We start from the raw sequence: 21,043 nt of genomic DNA, 5'->3' as shown, positions 1-21,043 counted from the left end.
GCTTGTAGATGTCGATATCACGTCGTATGCTATCCCCGATGCTACTTGACAGTTTTTGTTCTCAACAGCCGAGTAAATGTAATGTCGCTTGCAGTTTTCTATGTATTGAATCTGATGATTCGGGAGTTCCAGGTGATAGCAAAACCTTCGACCATAAATATACAAGCATTAGCTGCGACCGACTCTTGTCGAGAATTTAGATCAGATTGATCCACCTCTCTACGCTCTCCGCGCCTTACCAGAGGAACCTGACGAATGTATCTGCAATGAGGAATAGTCCATCTTATGCTATAATCGGAACCACCTCTGCACAATCCGAGTCGGGAATTCCGGGACGTGCAGAGTCACATCGGGGGCGATGAATGACTCTTGCCTGCATCTTCACTCTGGGCAACGATCGCCGGCACTAGAAACCTCATGTGGGGTGCTAATCCTCATAGCTGTTCTGAGCGCGGTCCCCAACTGTATCCCCCGAATATCGCATCTTGAATCCAAGCCATGGTCGGTCGCCGGGCGCCATGCCTCCCTCATCCTAGGCGAGAACGAGGCGACCGAGTGTTCCATGGAACCCGCAAAGTCAATTCCTCTGTCTTCTGGAATTTCGACTCGATTTCCGGATGGAGCTGGAGTTGTTCTGCGGCCTGCGAGCGGCGTTTGGATGCCCAGTCTGGTATTCACCCGACACCGTGTACATCCAGGGCTATATATGTCGTATCTGGCTGCTGTTCAGATTGATTGGCACCAGATCAGCCCTTCATATGATGCATCAAACGCCCGTCACGGACAAACCCATGGTCGGTGACAGATCACCGGCTGTCCTGCAGGTGTCGGAATGAGGTAGGTGGCCGAGTGACGGGTTCAACGTTGTGATTGTAATGCGAGGTGGAGAGCCACTAGGGTTGTTGTGTTGTGAGTCTCGAGGCCTGTTATGCGTATGTGAAAGGATGCAGGGACCTGAGCCTGGGCCTGGGCCTGGACTGGTATGACTCACCTACGTGTCTGTAAGTGTCTGATAGCGACAAGGAGGAGAATCTGATTCAAGTGAGGAACACCCTAGATGATTGAAGAGAGCGAAGAAGTGAGACAATGAATCTCTGTCGTACACCTTGAATTGGAATGAGATGGCAGAATTGAACCAAATGAATGGATACATTGAAATGGCTCTTGCCTGAGCTTAATGCCGTGCAGGCTGCACATATTTGGCATATAAATGAGCTCACCACCAACGTCAAAGTCAACTGCTTCAACTCTCGGAGCCACTGACCAGACAGCCGTGGCAAGCCAGAATGTACCACTCCTCAAGCTGAATGAGAGCGTGTCTCTGATGACTCTGTCCAGCATCAGCGCCTCCTGCTTGCTCATCACGAAAATTTTGGTCATGGCGATGTCAGTTGAGCTGCGCAAATTCCTAGTTTCCTCTACTTATAAACAATATAGATCTTCTATAGCACTGCCGAAAGTCCTCTTAAGGCAATGAAAGAACAGAAAAAAGATCGGACGACAGCCAGTTGCAGATGATTCGGCGCAGTTCAAGTCCTGACAAAGTGGTGTCCACTTGAGACAGAAAGGTCATCTCCGTTCCTCATCGACAATTGCAAGATCGAACTATTGGAATTCCATCAGGAATATCCATCACTGTTTCAGCATCTTCCTCCATTTCGACAATGGCTGATGATATCGACAGCTCTGCGGTGGATCCCAAACTTCCGAGACATGGCCGAATAGGTCTCTCATTTTGGAATTCCATCCCGAAATTTCACAGGGTGCTGTCCATAGAGAGATCGAAGCCAATGACAGCCAAAGTACGATAGCGGGCATGCTCGCTGGCTAACCATGATCGAGTGATACCGGGGCAGGGATGTGATGTTGATATCAGAGAGTGGATGGTGTGAGTGCGCAACAGAATCAGTGAAGCAGTGTGAAGTGTGGGCTTGTGAATGGCTTCATTGTTTCCGCCAGGGCGGCTCTATACCTGTTTCCTGTGTCTATGTGCTCGTTCTGTAACTTGACGTGACAACTGGATGGGACTTTTGCTTCGGTCAGACAAAGCGCCTGCATAACCATTACTCATACTAGTTAGACGGCACCAGGTTAACAGAGGGTTAATTAATTTAATTGATTGATGAAATCTAGAGTAGGCAGCCAAGTACTGTAATTCCGTTTGCGCTACTCTACCATATCCTGACAAATCCTTTAGGCTTTTATACGTGCTTGTGATACCTTCAGCAGAAGCGGCTTTCGATTCCATGCACACTTCGGAGATGAAATGGACCAGCCTCTTTATTGAGGCTTTCAGCCACAAAATGGAGCTGGCAGGTAAACTGCCATTATAGATAGCGAGCAACTACGAGAAGAACCGAGATTGAAGCTTTAACAAATACTAAACCAGTTGAACCAATACAGCCTCACTAGCACCAACTTCCACCTGCACCGAACCTCCCTGGACAGACAGGGTGGTATTTGCATCGATCTGCGGAACATTCTCTCCCAGTCCATTGGAGTCGAATGTCCAAGTCTGCCCAGCCCAGTAGAAAGTGTGATTTGCCGTCGCTCCTCCCGGGGAGGTGAGAGTCTCGATAGTAACGGATTTGACATCGTCCGGGAGCTTGAGCGTAAAGGTGGAATTGGGTCGTGAGCCATTCCCTTCGGTCCACACGTTGTAGTTGATGAGTGCTACACGCTTGAGGAGGTCGTTTTCATAGCCCGCGTATCCCGCCACGAGATCATCGTCTAAGCTGATCTCGCTCACACGGAAGCTGTCGGAGCCACCGATAAACTCCGAAGCAAATAGATGCCCATAGTATGGAGCACGAACCTCTGGTTCCAGGTCTTCGTAGGCGACTGGGTGCCAGGCAACGTATCCGAAGGCTTTGCTCAATTGCATGTTAACTCTGGTCACGTTCTAGGACCGGTTAGAGTGTCAGTGCTGCCGCGGGCTCTGTGAGAAAATGACGTACGAGAGACATTGTGTAGAGTAGATAGTCGGCCGTCCACAATGCAGATCCAAAGATGCCCTCGGAATCGTCAATCGAGCTCTGGGTATCGCTGAAACGGCCGACTTCACCGAGGACAATGGCAACGTCGGGATAATTCCGTTGCATGTACGCAAAGTCAGACGAGAAGGAGTCGTCGACACCGGCTTTCATAAAAGCGTGGTTCATGAGAGTATCTATTGTAGGATCAGCAGTGCTGCGCAGTGCCCGGAACAGAATGCAACCTACCTTGTAGAGTGGTGCTTGTGTTGGTAGATTCATAGCTAAGTGGTATCAGCGAAGCACCTCCCCGTATTCAATGAAAAGTGACGCACTGATGTAGCGAGACCGATTTGACGTTGTTGTCTTTCGTGATCCCAGCTTCGAAAGCAGCCTCCCTATTGACCCAGTCAGACAAAACACACATATGGAGAATGGAAGGAAGATGTACGCGCTCCAAGGTGCCGCAGCATCAGACGCCAAAGTGAGAACTTGGAACAGCGGCTTTTCAGGGAGACTCAGTGCCTGGGTAAGAAAATCCGCGTACTGCAGAAAGTCGACAGAATAATTGGCAGGGCCGTAGCCGGCCGGACGTGAGCCTTGCTGGACATATAGGTCCACCTCGTTGCCGATCTCGAGACCGCTTAGGTAGGTCTCGCCAATATTGGAAATGGCATGTTGCGCTTGATAGAGAGAGTCGGTGTGGTTCTCTTTCGCGAAGGGGATGTCGTAGACCCATTGTGTGTTTGGCCAGTTGCGGAAGCCCTCGTAGAATACGGGGCCTAGTACATACTTCTGCCCGATTCCATCGCCCTGCATGGGTGGCTCCACGGCAGTGGTTTGCTGTGGGTTGTAGTTGGAATAGTCCCTGGGAGGATGAGCAATCTCAGTCAATAGAACCAGACTGACCGGCTCACCCGTTGGTTCCTCCTACGCGGACCACCAGCGGCGCACCAGTGCGCTCCTCGATGGATTGGATTAAATTTCGCGAGAAGATATTTGGATGCGAGGCGTTGCCTATGAAGCGATTAGGTCGACCAGTGATCTCTCCCTGGGAGAGTCACATACCAGTAAAAGCCGGAAAAGAGCTGACTTGGATGGCAAAGCTAGGGAAGGATTGGTCGATCCGCTTCGAAGCCCCTGGGGTTGCATTTACCTCTGGCGTGAGGGTGTACTGAGAGGCCGATCGCGAGACTAGTGTCGCGAGTCCGAAGAGAATGATCGCGGCCATCTTGGAGAGGGAGAGTCACGGTTCGGTTCGCAAGGGCGTCGCATCCGCGCGTTGAGCCAAATCTTGACGAGATTATCGTACCGTACGAGTCGGGATTCATGTCCAAGCCGGCGTGCAGCGCGTTCGTCGAAATCGGATGTCGCGATGAGACCCGCCAAGGGATGCAAGGCGGGGGAAGAGGTTCGATGCGCTTTCGTCACGTCACATTTCGGCAAGTTCGCGAGATGGCGAATTGCGGAGAAGCGGAGATGTGAAGCTATTGACGATTGGGTATTCCTGCATACTCAGCGTGAGTTTCGATGTTCAGACTAAAGCATCGGGATAGAACTGCAGATCAATTCTGGTACGTACACATAGCGACCGGCAGTAAGATATCTTCTCTGTTTCTAGGTGCCTTTCTCTGCTGAGGTGGTCACCTCCGAGGTCAAGGATGAGTGGTGCCAATAGACAGTTGGAATGGATGCAGCACCGAAGGCCAGATTTATATGCCGCGTCTTACCTTTGTGCCTATGAAAATTACCAAATTGAGCAGAAACCAAGAGACCCGCTACCTGTCCGTCCGGCAGAGTTGGAGAGTAGTGCCTTAATGTCGAAACGAACGATTTCCAGCACCAGATCCGATCTAATAATAATATACCACGATGGGGAAGAGTGCCGAGACTAGCAAATCCCTCAAACCTCTTATAGACTTCGGCATTCGACGGATCCTAGAATCTTTCGAGAGTCGCTAGGCTTGCTACCTTGGGATTAGTTTTGGGGGACCTCGGGATTGTTACAAGAAATTACTAAAATTACTAATTTAGGTAGCCTACCTAGGCATATCTCACCTGATCGATATAGAACAGCAGGATGAATCCTAGTCGATAATATGGATTGTAGAATTATGTCCAACCCTCTAAATTCAGACTCCTCCGTATCGAACTTAATGGAAGATGTACAAGCATACAGCCAAGAGTTCCCGCATATTTCAGCCCCGTTAGCCTCGGAGAATACCACTTTTTCACTGGCAGAGCTCGCATTGACAGGGGCACTGTACTTTTGACATCCGTGTATTCTCGGGCTAAGAATCAACGCAGGTTTTATCCTGCGCTGATTGGACAATACGCCGATACAGCAGCACTCGATCCTACGGGCCTCCGGGGTTCCGACAGCTCCGACACTAGCGGACAGCAGCGAAAGCAACGTTCACCGTTTAAATATGGAGACCGATGGTTTTGATATGAAACTTTGACCTAAATTATAACTTCCAATTCAAGTACATGTTGCCCGACGTACGAAGAGGATACAGTAGACACCCATGGATGCACAGTAGCTGAGCACGGCGTTGAGCGTATGGGTATTTTCTCAGCATGGAAGATGTGAGAATTCATCTCGCACTCAGATATTCCAAATAGTTAACTGTATTGGTCAAATGTGGTGATCTAGAGGCCGCAGCCTGTTCAGTTCTTGGAGATCGACCACAGTGGCCCCCTCGGTATCTGTTTGTGCTTCGCAGCCCAATATGAAGAGGAACTAACTCGGAGGAGCGAAACAACAAGGCTGACAAACCTTGCATTACGAAACAGCTTCATCCGCAGCTAACACCGGTCTAGTCGGGCGTAGAAGTGGCAGAACACTGAGAACCGGGCAAACCCGAACGTTCAGCCACCATCTCGGCCTTAAGCCGATATCGCAGATGCGACTCTTTCCAAGTTACTGCTGCACTGCTACTCACATATAAGTACGCTACAAAGGAGCAGAGAGAGCAACAGGAGGCAGAAAGGTGAAAATTAGCGGACTCATGTATATCAATTTCCTCACACATCTAATTTTCGTTCGTCCGCGGCCCCCGGCGGGGGCCGCGGACACCTGCGAAGAGCCACTGTGCTGCATTCGAGACAATCCAAAAGTTTCTGCTATGCCAATGAAGAGCAAAAAATCACGTTGGGCTGTTGTGAAAGTTCAATGGGTGGACTCGAAAGGAACGCTAAGAATTCACCATCTGCTGTCGACCAGAAATAGCCCGTTCATCGGGAATCCTGCCGTCGGTTCTATACGAATTTCTGGGGGCTTTGAAACGGAAGGATTGTGCCCTGAGCTGGTTTCAAGTGAGGTGCCCGGTAGTAGAGAAGATTTTCTACCGAGTTCAACGTAGCTGGTGAGATACTTTGGATCACTACGGTGTTCACGAGGAGCGTATATATCAGGTCTCCCGCTCCCTGGTAGTTTTTGGTCTGTCTGAATTGACGAATGACGACTTGCCGTCCCATGAGGTAAAAGGCTTCTTAACAGCACTGTGGCGCTGAATTTATGCATACCGTTTCTTCCCATCTATCAGATCCTCGGGTTTACAGCCAAGTGCAGCCTAAACCGACAAGATGCACATCTTCGTGCAATCAGCCCAATGCGGGATTTTCTTAAGGCTTGCACTATTGCTAGGAATTCTCTCTTTAACAGAATCATACCCTTTGAATGATACGGTAGGGAGAATCCCTTTTGTCCTGGAAGATATTCCCCAGTTGCACTAACCACTTGCTTCCAGCGAAAACGTCCTTCGTCGAGCTTCGCCAAGGTCCAACGAGACAGCCTAAACTATGATAGCCCCGACAAAGGCTTCGAGCCCGACTTCTCGAATTATGCACATCAATGGGCCCAGTACGCACCCTTCTTCTCCGTCGAGGGCGAAGATGGAGGCCTATCCAACGAAGTGCCTCAAGACTGTCAGATCAACTTTGTGCAACTGATCTCCCGACATGGAGCGCGCTATCCAACCACATCAAAGGGCAAAAAGCTCCAGGCTCTTATCGACAAGATCCAAAAAGGTGCAACCCTAAGTGGGGATGCGGCTTTCTTGAAGGACTACAAATATGAACTTGGAACTGAGTCGCTGGTGTCATTCGGTCAACAGGAGTTGGTGAATTCGGGAATTCGATTCGTGCAGCGATATCCAGAACTCTCGTCGGGGAATGAACCCTTTATACGATCCACCAACTCCCAGCGTGTCATGGAATCTGCCAACGAATTCATCAAGGGATTCCAGCAAGCAAGAGGACAACCCACAACTGGTTCGAGTGTGCCAACCATCGGCACCGTGGTTGCCAACAAAGCAGGGACTCCCAATACTTTGAATCATGCAACATGCGATAAGTTCGAACAAACCTATCGTGACTACGCGAAAGCGGCCAAGAAGGCGTATCTGCCAATCATGATGCCGAGTATCCGTACACGGCTCAAGGACATGATTCAGAATGTGGACCTGGCAGACAATGAGATTCTTGAACTCATGGAGATGTGTTCGTTTGAAACTGTCGCGGCCAACGCCGATGCGAGCACAATGTCTCCATTCTGTGATCTGTTCACCGAATCAGAATGGTCTGAATTTGAATATGTTCAATCCCTGGTCAAGTGGTCAGCCTTCGGACATGGGAATCCCCTTGGTCCGACTCAAGGCATCGGCTATCTAAACGAGCTCTATGCCCGTCTGACCGATACGCCGGTGAAAAACATCGCTAGCATTGACCAGAATCTGGTGAATGCCAAAAACTTCCCCCTTGGCCGAGCCATCTACCTGGACTTCACCCACGACAATGGCATGATCCCCATTTTCTCTGCCCTGGGTCTTTACGATGTGGAGCTCGACAAAACCAAAATGCAGTCTCCTGCCGATTCGGGGGGATTCTCTTCCTCCTGGGTGGTCCCCTTTGCCGCTCGCGCCTATATTGAGAGAATGGAGTGCTGTGAGGACAGTTACATTCGTCTCATTGTGAATGAGCGAGTTGTCCCACTCAAAGGTTGTGATGTTGATGATTTAGGGCGATGTTCGGAGGAGGACTTTTTAGAGAACACTCTGGCATGGGCGAGGGCTGATGGCAATTGGCAACAGTGCTACACAAAATGATGACTTGCACGGATTTATGGCTGTGCCAGGTTCTGTATATTCCTTTACTGTGTTTTGATAGACATAGATTGCATCCACGATATTTATTGTAAGCTAGATAATACACCTAGTTATACTGAAATATACGAGGTTCCTGAGAAATATGGCATCCGCCGAGGCGGAGCGGAAATACAGTAAAATTACTCCGATTGTCAACTATTAATGAGGTTCCACACGTATTCCAACACACCTCCTGCTCTCGCAGTTCTTCCAACTTCGGGCACCAAGAACCACAGCTCCGACATGGCTTCAGATCCACGGGACGCTCTGGATTTCCCCGAGTCAGACAGGGTATTCTTAGAGCCTCACCTCCCACGCGATGCCTCAACTCCGCGGCCTGAGATGCCGTTCACCACACTCACATTCGCAACATCTCTCGACTCATCGCTCGCCCTATCCCCCGGCGCACGCACAGTGCTTTCGGGGCCCCAATCAAAAGCAATGACTCACTATCTGCGATCCCGGCACGACGGCATCCTCGTCGGGGTTGGGACAGCCATCGCAGACGACCCGGGCCTGAACTGCCGTATTTCCGGCACCGGAGGCTACGGCGGCGCGGAACTAGAGGGTCAGCCTCGACCCGTTGTCATTGATCCAAGTGCCCGATGGGATTTCTCCGACGAGAGCAAGCTGTTTCAACTCTGCAGACAGGGACGCGGGCGGGCGCCGTGGATCGTGACCGCGCTTCCAGAACCACCTGTCGAGAAACGGGCCCTGCTAGAACGATACGGCGGGCAGTTCATTTCACTCAAGATGAACACGTCCGATGCTGGCCAGCATCGAATTGACTGGAATGATCTGCTTCCGACGCTCCGGTCGTGCGGCCTTCGAAGCGTCATGATCGAAGGTGGCGGGCAGGTTATCAACTCTCTCCTAGAGCCACCGTCCTTGTCTCTGATTGACAGCGTCATTATTACTATCGCGCCGACGTGGCTGGGCCAGGGCGGGGTTGTTGTGTCGCCTGCCAGGCGCTTTGGTGAGGATGGAAAGGCTGTCTCTGCCGCGAGACTCAGAAATGTCAAGTGGTATCCATTTGGAGAAGATGTGGTTCTGTGCGGTCAGGTGAAGACCTGAACCATTCGACATATAGGAAATGAGACATTCACATCCGAGATTTCGAGGCTGGGCCGGCACAGCAGGCGGGGGCCGTGGAGGCGAAAGATTGCTCCATCCGATTCCCTCAGAGCTTGGGAATAGAGCAAGGCAGAGAGGGAGTGCCGGAACTACGCAATTGCGCCACGGCCCTCCAAAGTGGACTGTCTGATCAACGCTCAAGCCACTAGCAGGCCTGGCTAAGCGACAGAGGTCGTTCGTTGGTCATAGCTGCATGTGAAGCGACGATCATGTCGACCAGGTCACGGAGTGAAGAGCAGCGTTTGATATTATTTCACAAGGCACATTATCGATTCAGCCTTATCTCATACGTCCAGGATTAGCGAGGCAGGCCAAGGCTCACTAAGGCCGAGTGCATAGATCTGTGATCGAAAATCCACTATCCGGGGCCAAAAGTTGAATTCGCGAATTATAGATGAGGTACAAAGCTACTGTTTCATGTCGCGTCTGCGCCAGGTGGAGGTGTCTAGTATGCTGGCTTTCCCCTCAAGAAGGGTGCGCTAAGATAGTAGTTGTTGGCTGGGGACGGGGCTCTGATTGGCTTTACTAGGTTATTGATCCTTGGTCACACTAATGCACACCCATCACACGCCTATCATCACGGTGGTAAGAGACGGCCCCCAAACTAGACAAGACAGGGAATGACGTTCGAAAGTTGAAAAGCTCTGAAAACCTCCCGGAAAGGGAGTATGAACCGAAGACAATTGGCGAAGGTAGGCTCTAAATAAACGTACTTGTTCCCCCTTGTTATTATAACAGGGCTGGGTACGTGCAATATTACGATGACTGATCTGACGTGGACATCGAAGCAACATGCCTGTCAATAGCTTCAACCAACTCGGGGGAACCGGAGTGGACAAGGACTCCCGTCCTTGCCACTCTGCGCAATGTTTCAAGTCTCCACAGATCCAACGTTGCCCCTCGCTGTAATAAATATTCAAACCGTTTCACGTGGCCATATTGGATGGTACAGTTCAACGGGGTGTCGCAGAGGTAGGGCGGGCGTGCAAGAGGATCTGGATCATGGCCATTGACATCAAAGCCAAGATCAATCAACCGAGCGAGCATGGGAATTTGGTCGGCATCCGGCCACACTCGGGTTTTGGCGGCAAGGTGAAGTGCGGATCCACTGTTTAAACGAAGGCCATACTCGAGCATCAGCTCTAAGACTTCGAGGGTTCCACATTGAGCTATCATATCCAAGGTGCGCCCTGAGTCAGGAACAGGTCGGATGGGTCTTGTTCTTTGCCTTCTGAAATGCAATCGCGGCCCTATATTAGGGTCCGCGCCTTGTTCAAGAAACCATCGAACGACGTGTACGTCATCGACAACATATCTAAGATTGTGGTCAGTCAAATGGGTGTGTCTGGGGGTAGATTGATGGGGGCCACGAAGGTCAACTCCAGACTCACGATAGCATGGTTTCGCCATCTCTCCCCGACTCGTTGACGTCCCATCCATACTCACGAAGAGCCTGGAAGACTCCCAGGCGCCCTATCTTATCGCTTCGAGCAGCAGATGCTAGGATGCTACGATCCCAACGTGCGCCCTGGGACAAGAAATATCGAGTAAGCTCGGGCAGGCCGTTCTTGGCAGCCATCCACAACCCAGTTCGCAGAAGCTGCTCGTCCTGCTTCAAATTCGTTTCGTAAAGAGCCACTCGCTCAATGTCACTCCGTCGGCAAGCATCCGAGAAGTCACGTTCAGCTTCAGGTGAAAGTGACAAAGACATGGCGCATCGATCAGCGGCGAGCTGGCAATTCCAAAGTTTAACAGGGAAGCGATATCGGTTCAAAAGTCCCGGATGAACAGAAGTTCAAAGAGGATCATCAAAGGCGGCAGCAAGCAGATCGCGTGGTCAATGCCCCGCTTATCACCCTGCAGGGGCGATGACCTTCCAAGGTTCTTACGTTCGAGCTCGATGTGAGATCGTTGGATCGTGATAGATAACGCGCCTATTCTGGCCCCCTTAACCCTGGACTCCTTCCACTTGCTCATCTCACCAACATGGGTATTGTTTCATGTTATGCCTACGCCGTGTGCCGACTCCTAAGGACGTCGATCCTTAACGGAAACAGGCATCTTCATAGACCAGGATATACAAAATACCTCACCAACACACCTGTAGTTGGGGAAAGGCAGCATATGATTCGTGGGACTGGGTTAATGATCCTTTGAGGTCGACTATGTGAGATGACACCAAGGTGTCTTGGGGGATAATTTACAGGGGATCTTCGGTAGGTATATATGATCTCGAACAATTCGAGGCTGGAAGAGAGGTCTTTGAATTCATCCTGCGCACGTTGTTTATACCATTCTCTTATAACTCACAATGCACGTTGTACCTGTCAATCGTCTAACATGGCTGGCCCTCATGTTTATATGGGTGGTAGCCAATATCATATCGCCCGGTGTTGCTGCCGACAACAGAATCCACAAGATCCATCCCCGAGAGGAGAGAGAAAGGGTTACAAGGTCCCAGGGGGGTTACAAGGTCCCAGGGCTCATCTGAATTGTCTGCTGGTGATATTGCATCTCGCCACCGGTCCTTTACCAGCCCAGTCAGCGACCTGAAACCGGCATTCTTTACAATTTCATCCTCTGCGGTACCAGATGAAAGAGGTAACATATTGACCTTTACCTCCTACCGCTGGCCCTTCAGCTAATCTCCCTAAAAGGCAGACGCCCAAAGTCAACAAGTTCACGTCAACATTCATCATCTTCACCGACTCGGTCAACCACCTATTTGCACCGGAGCAGCCCATTTCTTTCGAGTTATCTCACGCACTCCTCCAAGAAGTTTCCTTCCGAAACCTCCTCTGTTGCTCCAGCGTATCCCACTGACCCTGGACATGCCAGCTCACAGACGGAGAAATGGTCGACAGCACTTGATCGAACAAGTAGTGCTGGCAGAGATGCTTCTTCATCCTTAAAGTTCAGTGTTGCGACTATCAGTATAACAACATTTATCACGGAACCGAGCACGACCCTGACAGAAACTTCTCTTTCTTCAACCACCGTCCCTTTTTCTATCACACCGAGCCTCGACAGCCCGGAGGCTACGTCGAGTGTAAACTCACTACAAGACAAGATATCTGCGACTTTGGTTCCGATTCTTCAGAAGCTGGTCGAAGACCCCGAGAAGAACAAGGCAAACAGTGCTCTAGATGAGATCAAGGAAATAGAGCCAACTGTGAAGGTAATTTAATCCATATTTTGACAATGGGACATGCTAATTAGCTTGATAGAGTTTTCTCAATAAACATGGATCAAGCTCAGGAAGCTCAGCAGGATCGGACTCCAGTACATGTTCCAACCGTGCCAACATTCTCTCCGATCTGCTCTCCGCTGCTTCTTGCATTGAAGATAGCCTGACCAAGGCAGAATCACAGGCTGAGAAGGGCGTCGATGATGGATTCTCAAATATTGATGATATCAAAGATACCGTTTCTGATATTGCCAGATCAGACACGCGCAGAGTTGGCCTCAGGGTGCACGAGGCAAGAGACGCTTCAACGATTCGCAGTTGCAGGAGCATTCGTCTATGACTATTCGTCGATTGCGTACCAGAATCAGCAAGTCGACCAGAACAACAATCAGAAACGGGCGTGCCCTGCCAAAGAAACTCCAGGTGCCTCATTTGCAGTTTCTTTGGCATATAACAGCACCATTAATTTGGTTTCTTCGAGTGCTACCAGTTCGACAACTTCGTCAACCTCCATCTCAGTTTCAATGACCTCAAATTCGACTACTGAACCTTTGAGCACCACGGAGACGACGCACACGTCGACGAAATCGACCACCACGACTACCTCTTCAACACCATCCCCTACAGCCCAAATCATCATTGCCTATTTTACCGAAGGGTTTAGTTCCGAATGGGCAGTTTACGCTTCTGATATTGGAGATACCCCCGACTGGTGCGATGGATCTCACGGTGTTTGGAAGGCCAGTGATCACATCTCTCTTGATAATGTTCCCTACCCTGACGGGCATCACAAGTTTGACTTCAAGATTGACAAGATGAGTAAATGTTCCTACTCGGGCTCGAGTGACGGTGCTGGGAAGCTGAGCTGTCCCGAGTTCTCCTCGGATGTGGAATGCTCGAAATATGCCCACCAGAAGGAGACAATCTGTTATGCCGTAGCCGATGCTATGATTGTTTACCCCAAAGTCGTCTGTCAGTGGGCTTGATCAGATGCTTGCCGGGTTTTCTATCTATGAGATGGCTGTTTGGAAGGTGCTGCTAGGTCAAGAACTGTAACCTATAGATATAACCCTCCAAGCATATAATTCAAATGCCCTTGATTTATTGTGGCACGGGCATCATGAATCTGTAATGGCATGAATACATCGTAGGCTGACCACATTCTAAGACCAATTGTACATAGAATCGGGAATATCGCCGTCTGATTCTCGGGTTGCCTGCAATGACAGGTGAGTGCTTATCGGCCGGCTCTTTTCTATCGCTGATAGCCCAGACTTGCTCCACTCACTCCACTCGTCGCTCATCTGCGATCACCAAAGATTTCGTCGCTTTCGCCATCATGTGCCAAGAACTGCTCCTTCCGACCTAGTCTCGTCGCTATTTCTTCTTTCCCTTTCCTTCTCCCCAGATCGGAATTTGCAGTCGTGTGTTGTTCCTCACGAATCACCCGGGATGCCAGTTGGGCAGCCACATCCCACCCCAGAGGGTCCCCCACAAGCCGCTCCACAAATCCAGACGGGCTTGGATCTCGAGGCGAGACACCCTGAGCCCTCTCAAGAAGTGGGCAACTCGGCGCCCGTGTCCGGTCGGTCTTCGTTCTCCTATACGCGGAATTACTCGACTCCAGCGACCGGCGCACAAACTCCAGACCCGCTGTTGGGCAACATAAATGCGTTCGACAAGCAGGCATTCCAGCAGACCATCTCTGGCGTCAGCAAGGCCGATGAGGGGCACGAGCTGGAAACTTTGGGCCAACGACTGACCAACCGAAGACGCTCGGTATCCCGATGCCGAGATGCAGCCGTCTCGGCCCAGGAGGCTGATGAGACAGCATCGCCGACCCGTGAGAAGCAGGGCATTCCGCCGGAGATTGGGAGCTTTGGGGCTGAAATTGTGCTGATTATAGTCTGCTCGGCCGGGCTGATGCTGTTCTCTTTTCTGCTGGGAGACATGCTGACTCCCCAGGAGCAGCTGAAAGAGGCCCTCGGGATCACGAACACCCAGCTCCCGTGGATCGTCGGTGCATTCAACACTGCTAATGGTCTCTCGGTTGTCATCTCGGGGTCGCTGTCAGATCTTGCGCCTCCCAAAAGCCTCATGGTGGGAGCCTTTGCCTGGCTCTCGGTATGGAATATTGTCGGGGCCTTTTCCTTGCATCCATCGCGCTACGTTCTGTTCTTCGTCGTGCGAGCAATGCAGGGACTGGCCATCGGTGTTCTTGTGTCGGGAAGCATGAGTATCCTTGGCCGAGTCTATAAACCAGGGCTTCGTAAGAACCGTGTGTTCTCTGCCATGGCTGCCACTGCCCCCTTCGGTTTCTCTCTGGGAGCCCTCCAGGGAGGCGGGCTATACCAGCATCTCCCTTGGATTTTTGGAACCAACGCAATTATCTGCGCACTTTGCTGCGTCGCGGCATACATGAGTATCCCACCTTTGCGACCAGTTGCCGACGTAGCAGGCACAGAGGCCCCGACTCTGCGACAATTCGACTACATCGGAGGCGTTTGCGCTGCAGGTGGATGTGTCTGTTTACTTTTTGGATTGACCCAGGGACCGGTGGCGTCCTGGTCGCCCTACACATACGTTCTGATCATTGTTGGACTGTTACTCCTGGGAGGACTCTTCTTCGCTGAGCGGGCAGCCATCCGTCCACTCATCCCGAACCGACTTTGGCGAACCCCGGGGTTTACTCCCCTGATGATCGCTTACTTCCTGGGATTCGGGTCATTCTTTGGCTGTTGGCAGTTCTACGCGATCCAATTCTGGTTGCGCATTCAACATGCCACCCCTATCGACGTGGCCCTCTACCATATCCCCAACGCCGTGGTCGGTGTTCTCGCGACGTGGATCGTCAGCCGCACTCTCCACCTCGTTCCTGGCCACTATATCTACACTATCTCTATGTTCGCTTTCACCCTTGGTCCTGCCTTTTTCATTCCGCAAACTCCGAACACTACGTACTGGGCGCTTTCCTTTCCCGGCATTGCTCTGGTTACTTTCGGCCCCGACCTTGCCTTTGCGGCGGCTTCTATTTTCATCACGAGTAACGTTGCTCGATCGTATCAAGGTAGCGCCGGTAGCCTTCTGGTGACCAACCAGAATCTCTCGTCGGCAATTCTGACTAGTGTCGCTGATGCAATCGGTACACGAGTCGACCGCGGCGCAGATGGACAGGTGGGCTTGGAGGGACTTCGAGCCATTTGGTGGTTTGCATTGGCAGCACAACTGACTGCTGCGTTTGTGACTGTTGTATGGGTGAGGATTCCCAAAGAGGAAGAAAAGGAGCATGTTACTTGATTAAACCTATAGACCCACATGGCATCGAGATGGCTGCCAGAATATTCTATGACTGCGTCATAGATTGCATTTTACTTGTCTGTGGAGTATGCCCTCCCAATCTCTTAGCCTTCCTTCAATCCATAGTCACGATCGTGATATTGCTTGTAGGTGTAGATATAATGAGGGCGACTGTGTATGGTGTTGGCCTCTTTCTCTGCCTGCAGAAGACAGGCTACCTTAGTAGATCTCTCTCTCACTCCCTCCCTCACTCCCTCCCTCACTCCCTCCCTCACTCCCTCCCTCACTCTCACTCTCACTCTCAGCCATAGTCTCCATACAATACAAGCCCTGCGCAATCGAACGATTGGTGCCATGTGCCGCGTGATAGACCAGCGGGGCCCTAGAATCATCCAGACTGTCAGACTTGATGTTGACGACGTAGTTCTCCAAGCCGTTTAGCGTCAGTATGCCAGCCTGGTGCCCAGCGGAAGATTCTTCGTTTTCTTAACACGAGGCTTCGAGGATATCGTGGATTAGCACAGTTATTCCCCATAATAGTTCGAATGGTGCCATACCATCGTGATCAGCTCTCTTTGTTTGGTTGTAGTCGTGGAGTTGATATCGAGCGAGGGTGGTGTCTGTTATACACAAAGGTATTAGTCTTTGATATGTGTCTCTGGTAATCTCTTTTCTTTGCTCATTAACTTACCTGGAGATGACTTTACCAACTTAGAGGGATCCTTCGTTGTGGTAGAGTGATGGAGTGGTGAGAGGAAAGTGGTAAAGAAGTGTTGGTATGCGAAGACCAGCTCTTATATTGATGGTTCACTGTATTTACTTTAGTAGGGAGTGAGTAAATAGCTTGGGGTGTTGACTGAGCCAATGAGCGAGTGATTATTTGAGGGGAATATCCACGTGTTGACAATAAGATCCTGTCTATGGATATCAGAGTCCTACACAGTTGCTAGTCATAAGCGTCAGTTCGGCCAAACGAAGTTAGATCCCTGGATGACTTCCGTGAATTTTCATCCTCTATCTCTACCTAGGTAGTGTCACAACTACCTAGTTACAATAGGAAGCACGAGGCTAGATGAGCTCCTATGCTAATCACAAGGCTTACTGTTAGATTGCACCAGGTAAATCAGGGATGCTATGGAGTCTGCTGGTCAATTGTGCTTTGTTTATTCCTTCTACCCCCTTCGGCATTGATGCCCAATGATGCGTCAGGTTGTCTGCAGAAAAAGCCCCGATGTGTCACTCTGCATCGAAGGTTGGATTTTGAGTTGGAGGGGCATGAAGACTAAATTCCGCATGATCTTAATCGATGTAACTGTATCATGCATTGGAAAAAGGGGGATGGCTATCCACATTTAGTATTATTCAAACAGTCTTTATATACCGGGATATATAGCCACAATGTGCCATGGAAGCCGCGGGGGCGTTGTGGGCTTCCTCCACACTTCAGAGAAAGAAATCTTATTCGAAGGAAGAGACACCCGCCCATTCTCAATATTTTCCCTTCCATCTCTCTTCCCCATAATCTCCAGCTTCAGGTTCGAAGACCATGCTTCATCAAGATGCTGAGGCTTCTAATCTGCATCGTTGCCCTCATCTTGGCTCAAATTGTCCACTCGGCTCATCATTCTGACAGTCTGCGCCATCGCGTTGTTGACTTGAGCCCCTTTCGTTTGACTTCACGGGCACAGTATGTCAGTGCGAATCAGGTAGTGACCAACATCGCTTCTTCCGTTCCCCCCAAAGAGCAAAATTATCTCGAAACTGCAACGCAGCTCGTCCAGACAATCGTCCCAGAGGCAACATTCCGCGTCGTGGATGACCACTACGTTGGTGACAACGGTGTGGCCCATGTGAACTTCCGCCAGACCATTCACGGGATCGATATTGGCAATGCTGATTTCAATGTCAATGTGGGTTCTGACAATTCTCTTCGTGATGCTCGTTCAAGCCTCACATGTTTCAGTAGGTTGGCAAGGATGGAAAGATATTCTCTTACGGAAACTCATTTTACACCTGCGACGTTCCCGAAACCGATCCTTGGGTTCAACGGAATTTCTCCAATCCAGAAGCCGCTCTCAGAAGTTCCTTGGATATCTTGAAGCTTCTTGTTACTGTGGATAATATATCGACTGAAACGACAGGGGACAAAGAATCATACGTGTTCAGGGGTATCTACGGCGTTGAATCTAATCCCACTGCAAAACTCGTCTATTTTGTCAAGTCTGATGGAAACCTAGCCCTGTGTTGGATGGTGGAGACCGATGTCGGCGATCACTGGCTTTTGACATACGTGGACGCGAATGACAACAAGATCCACGGCGTGGTTGACTATGTCGCTGAAGCAAGCTACGAAGTTTAGTAAGAACCCAATTCAAACATTGAGATATTTATCATCAGGACAGGGACGGCTAACATGATTCGGATACAGCAAATGGGGGCTCGGCAATCCGACCGAAGGGTCTCGCATCGTCGTCGATGACCCTTGGGATACAAGCGCATCTCCATTCACCTGGATCGGGGATGGAAATGCAAACTACACCACCACTCGTGGAAATAATGGTATTGCGCAGTTCATCCCGTTTGGTGAAGAGCCATACCTAAATAACTTCCGGCCCAGTAGCCCAGAGTTGCAGTTCGAATACCCCTACTCCTCATCCATGTCCCCTCCCACTTCCTATATCAATGCGTCCATTGTGCAGTTGTTCTACACTGCCAACACCTATCACGACCTCTTGTACATTCTGGGGTTCGACGAGAAAGCAGGCAACTTCCAATGGAACAACAACGGCAAAGGCGGCCTTGGACAAGACTACGTGATTCTCGATGCCCAGGATGAACGAGACATCAACGATGCCAGCTTTGCCTCTCCAGCTGATGGACTACCTGGCCGTATGCGGGTGGGCATCTGGACACAGTCCACTCCATACCGTGATGGGTCTTTCGACTCTGGATTGGTTATCCATGAGTATACCCACGGCTGTAAGTACCTCCGAGGCTTGACGACGTGTGGTGCTCACTGATATCGTTCAATCAAGTATCAAGCCGACTGACCGGCGGTCCCGCGAACCCCGGCTGCTTGTACGGCCTCGATTCTGCGGGCATGGGTGAAGGTTGGAGTGACTTCATGGCCACGCTCATTCGCCTGAAACCCAACGACACCCGCACAAAGGACTATCCCATAGCCGAGTGGGCGTCCAATCAGCCAGGGGGCATTCGAAACTACCCGTACTCGACTTCCCTGGCCACGAACCCTCTCACATATACTAGCGTCAACAGCCTCGATGATGTGCACGACGTCGGCACCGTCTGGGCCTCCATGCTGTACGAGGTGATGTGGAACCCGATCGATAAGCACGGGAAGAACGACAGCCCGAAGCCTACATTTCGCAACGCTGTTCCCACTGACGGCAAGTACCTAACCATGAAGTTGGTCATGGACGGAATGGCCCTGTAAGTGATTGTGGGCACAACTCCCGACCTTGTCAACTTACTACCTTGGTGGCGATTACTGACCTGCGTGATTCTAGACAGCCATGTACTCCGAGCTTCTTACAGGCTCGTGATGCTATCCTTGACGCTGACACGGCACTCACCGGCGGTGCGAATCACTGCGATATCTGGAAAGGCTTCGCTAAGCGTGGTCTTGGTCAAGGCGCAACCTATAGCACGACGGACCGGGGTGGTAGTACTGTTGTTCCTCTCGGCATTTGTTAGATGAAACACTTGCGGTTCCCTGCTGGATGAAGTGACGCTCGAAATATATCGATAGCTCGTTTATTTACCAACCTGTGGTAGTGTCCTCTAATATCCTGGATGATCCACTAACTACAACTAGTCATCTAGCATGGCATGCTCAATTCTCAATCAATTTTACTTTTGTTCCGAGTACTAACAAGACCTTCAATCAAAATGTAATCAGTGACATAAAAGCCCCAGAGTACTGAGTCTCGAGAGAACCATGTTTGGCAATCTGAATTTCACAAGTACTGCCATACAGCAGTTTTTAGGCAAAGGCAAAATGAAACGACTATCTGTTGACGCGGTGATTCCAGACAATTCCAGATAAGATTCATACGTATCAAAGCTCTACAGCTTCTGAAGACAGGTCCACTGACAGAGCAAAGATTCTGCCTCACGAAGTTTGCATGAAGTTCGATCGGCCCCTCTGTGAGAAAACCCGATAGTTCCTCTTATCACATCAGATCAAAATCTTGAGTTTGGGCGTCGGGACCTGGTGACGGATGGCAATTAAAATGGTAATAAAGCTGGTACCCCGTGCTAAACGAGACAACGCCTCAGTATTTCGATCAATACTGCTCTAGGGGATCAATACTGCAACATACCCCATAGTGATAGGCCTAGTTTTGGGGCCATTGGGACAGTCATCGCCCGTGAGATTGACACCCTTGACCGAGTCACGATCAAGAGTTAGACTGCTAGTGGAAGGATCGACATCTCGTTTCATGAGGGCTGCTTCAAAACAGTGGTTTTTCCAAGTGACCAAATAAAGGCAAAATGGTTTGTCAGGCCTAGATGGAGATCAAAAATGGTTAAGAGCCGTCTATGCCTCAATGATTCAGCGTGAAATGAACAGACATACTCAACTGCGTCCCACATTACTTTATATGGCCTGTTTAGATTCACTTTTAGACCACTTCTGGGGTTACTAGGGTCTGGAGGCTCTGTAGATCGAAGCGCGCTGACTGTGGCTATGAGCGCCACAATGGTAGTAAGCATAGAATGCATTTTCATAATGTTGCGTGCAACGGTCCTATGAAGTGAATGACACTGAGGATGTAGATCAGACAGCGGGGATATGCCAATTTATAATGCCAATGGTCGAGCAAGAGAAAGGTGTCGGCCTAGTGAGGCAGCTATTTCGTCCATGGATGGACACTTCCTTTAGGTTAGGAGGTCAATCACACGTACATCAACCCCACACGGACGATAAACCAACTGGATCCCATATCCTAGCTTTGTGTAATCCGAGTGAGGTGAGCAGGTTGACGGGGTGAATGGGAGGATCGGTGTCAGAGGACTGCGGTAAATGGAGGAGCATTGCTCCTAGGGTTATCGTGGTTCATCATGGTGTCCATGCTGTCCGTATAATAAAGTGGCTCGGTTTTAATAGGCTTTGACCTCAATCATAGCTGCGTCAAATACCTGCAAGGGAATATATGATTCGGTCGCACACGGAATGGTCGGAGCCCAGGTGTTCACAGGAAGTGGTCAGTCCTACCTCATGTTGTTAGGCGCACTACCATTTCGCCCCGGATTCGAAGAGCCTCGTGGAAATACATAGTGGT

The 21,043-nt window shown here is 50.4% G+C and overlaps 9 protein-coding genes across 9 annotated transcripts; 5 read left to right on the top strand and 4 right to left on the bottom strand.

Moving 5' to 3' along the window:
- Positions 1-766: 766 nt before the first annotated feature.
- N7459_003003 (uncharacterized protein) lies at positions 767-1,380 on the bottom strand (the record flags this gene model as incomplete). The annotated part of the gene is made up of 2 exons (XM_056942188.1): positions 767-923; positions 1,265-1,380. The coding sequence occupies 2 exons, from the start codon at positions 1,378-1,380 to the stop codon at positions 767-769; spliced, it is 273 nt and encodes a 90-aa protein (XP_056802071.1).
- Positions 1,381-2,380: 1,000 nt separating this feature from the next.
- On the bottom strand, positions 2,381-4,203 carry N7459_003002 (glycosyl hydrolase family 79 C-terminal domain-containing protein; the record flags this gene model as incomplete). Its single annotated transcript, XM_056942187.1, has 7 exons — positions 2,381-2,902; positions 2,958-3,169; positions 3,222-3,256; positions 3,308-3,370; positions 3,424-3,840; positions 3,890-3,989; positions 4,041-4,203. 7 exons carry the CDS (start codon positions 4,201-4,203, stop codon positions 2,381-2,383), a joined length of 1,512 nt encoding a protein of 503 aa, XP_056802070.1.
- A 2,357-nt stretch (positions 4,204-6,560) lies between these two features.
- N7459_003001 (histidine phosphatase family protein) lies at positions 6,561-8,080 on the top strand (the record flags this gene model as incomplete). Its single annotated transcript, XM_056942186.1, has 2 exons — positions 6,561-6,572; positions 6,725-8,080. 2 exons carry the CDS (start codon positions 6,561-6,563, stop codon positions 8,078-8,080), a joined length of 1,368 nt encoding a protein of 455 aa, XP_056802069.1.
- Positions 8,081-8,362: 282 nt separating this feature from the next.
- N7459_003000 (RibD family protein) lies at positions 8,363-9,193 on the top strand (the record flags this gene model as incomplete). Its single annotated transcript, XM_056942185.1, has 1 exon — positions 8,363-9,193. The coding sequence occupies one exon, from the start codon at positions 8,363-8,365 to the stop codon at positions 9,191-9,193; it is 831 nt and encodes a 276-aa protein (XP_056802068.1).
- An 816-nt stretch (positions 9,194-10,009) lies between these two features.
- N7459_002999 (ankyrin repeat domain-containing protein) lies at positions 10,010-10,964 on the bottom strand (the record flags this gene model as incomplete). The annotated part of the gene is made up of 2 exons (XM_056942184.1): positions 10,010-10,568; positions 10,645-10,964. The coding sequence occupies 2 exons, from the start codon at positions 10,962-10,964 to the stop codon at positions 10,010-10,012; spliced, it is 879 nt and encodes a 292-aa protein (XP_056802067.1).
- Positions 10,965-12,964: 2,000 nt separating this feature from the next.
- N7459_002998 (uncharacterized protein) lies at positions 12,965-13,426 on the top strand (the record flags this gene model as incomplete). The annotated part of the gene is made up of 1 exon (XM_056942183.1): positions 12,965-13,426. The coding sequence occupies one exon, from the start codon at positions 12,965-12,967 to the stop codon at positions 13,424-13,426; it is 462 nt and encodes a 153-aa protein (XP_056802066.1).
- A 466-nt stretch (positions 13,427-13,892) lies between these two features.
- N7459_002997 (MFS transporter) lies at positions 13,893-15,737 on the top strand (the record flags this gene model as incomplete). Its single annotated transcript, XM_056942182.1, has 1 exon — positions 13,893-15,737. The coding sequence occupies one exon, from the start codon at positions 13,893-13,895 to the stop codon at positions 15,735-15,737; it is 1,845 nt and encodes a 614-aa protein (XP_056802065.1).
- Positions 15,738-17,296: 1,559 nt separating this feature from the next.
- On the top strand, positions 17,297-19,451 carry N7459_002996 (extracellular metalloproteinase; the record flags this gene model as incomplete). Its single annotated transcript, XM_056942181.1, has 5 exons — positions 17,297-17,647; positions 17,704-18,095; positions 18,166-18,716; positions 18,773-19,187; positions 19,265-19,451. The coding sequence occupies 5 exons, from the start codon at positions 17,297-17,299 to the stop codon at positions 19,449-19,451; spliced, it is 1,896 nt and encodes a 631-aa protein (XP_056802064.1).
- A 484-nt stretch (positions 19,452-19,935) lies between these two features.
- Positions 19,936-20,202, bottom strand: N7459_002995 (uncharacterized protein; the record flags this gene model as incomplete). The annotated part of the gene is made up of 2 exons (XM_056942180.1): positions 19,936-20,050; positions 20,081-20,202. 2 exons carry the CDS (start codon positions 20,200-20,202, stop codon positions 19,936-19,938), a joined length of 237 nt encoding a protein of 78 aa, XP_056802063.1.
- Positions 20,203-21,043: the final 841 nt, after the last annotated feature.

This window comes from Penicillium hispanicum (genome assembly GCF_028827665.1).
Source record: "Penicillium hispanicum strain IBT 35686 chromosome Unknown utg000003l_segment0_segment0, whole genome shotgun sequence".
Classification (NCBI taxonomy): domain Eukaryota; kingdom Fungi; phylum Ascomycota; class Eurotiomycetes; order Eurotiales; family Aspergillaceae; genus Penicillium; species Penicillium hispanicum.
This window is presented reverse-complemented; position numbering and strand designations above follow the sequence as displayed.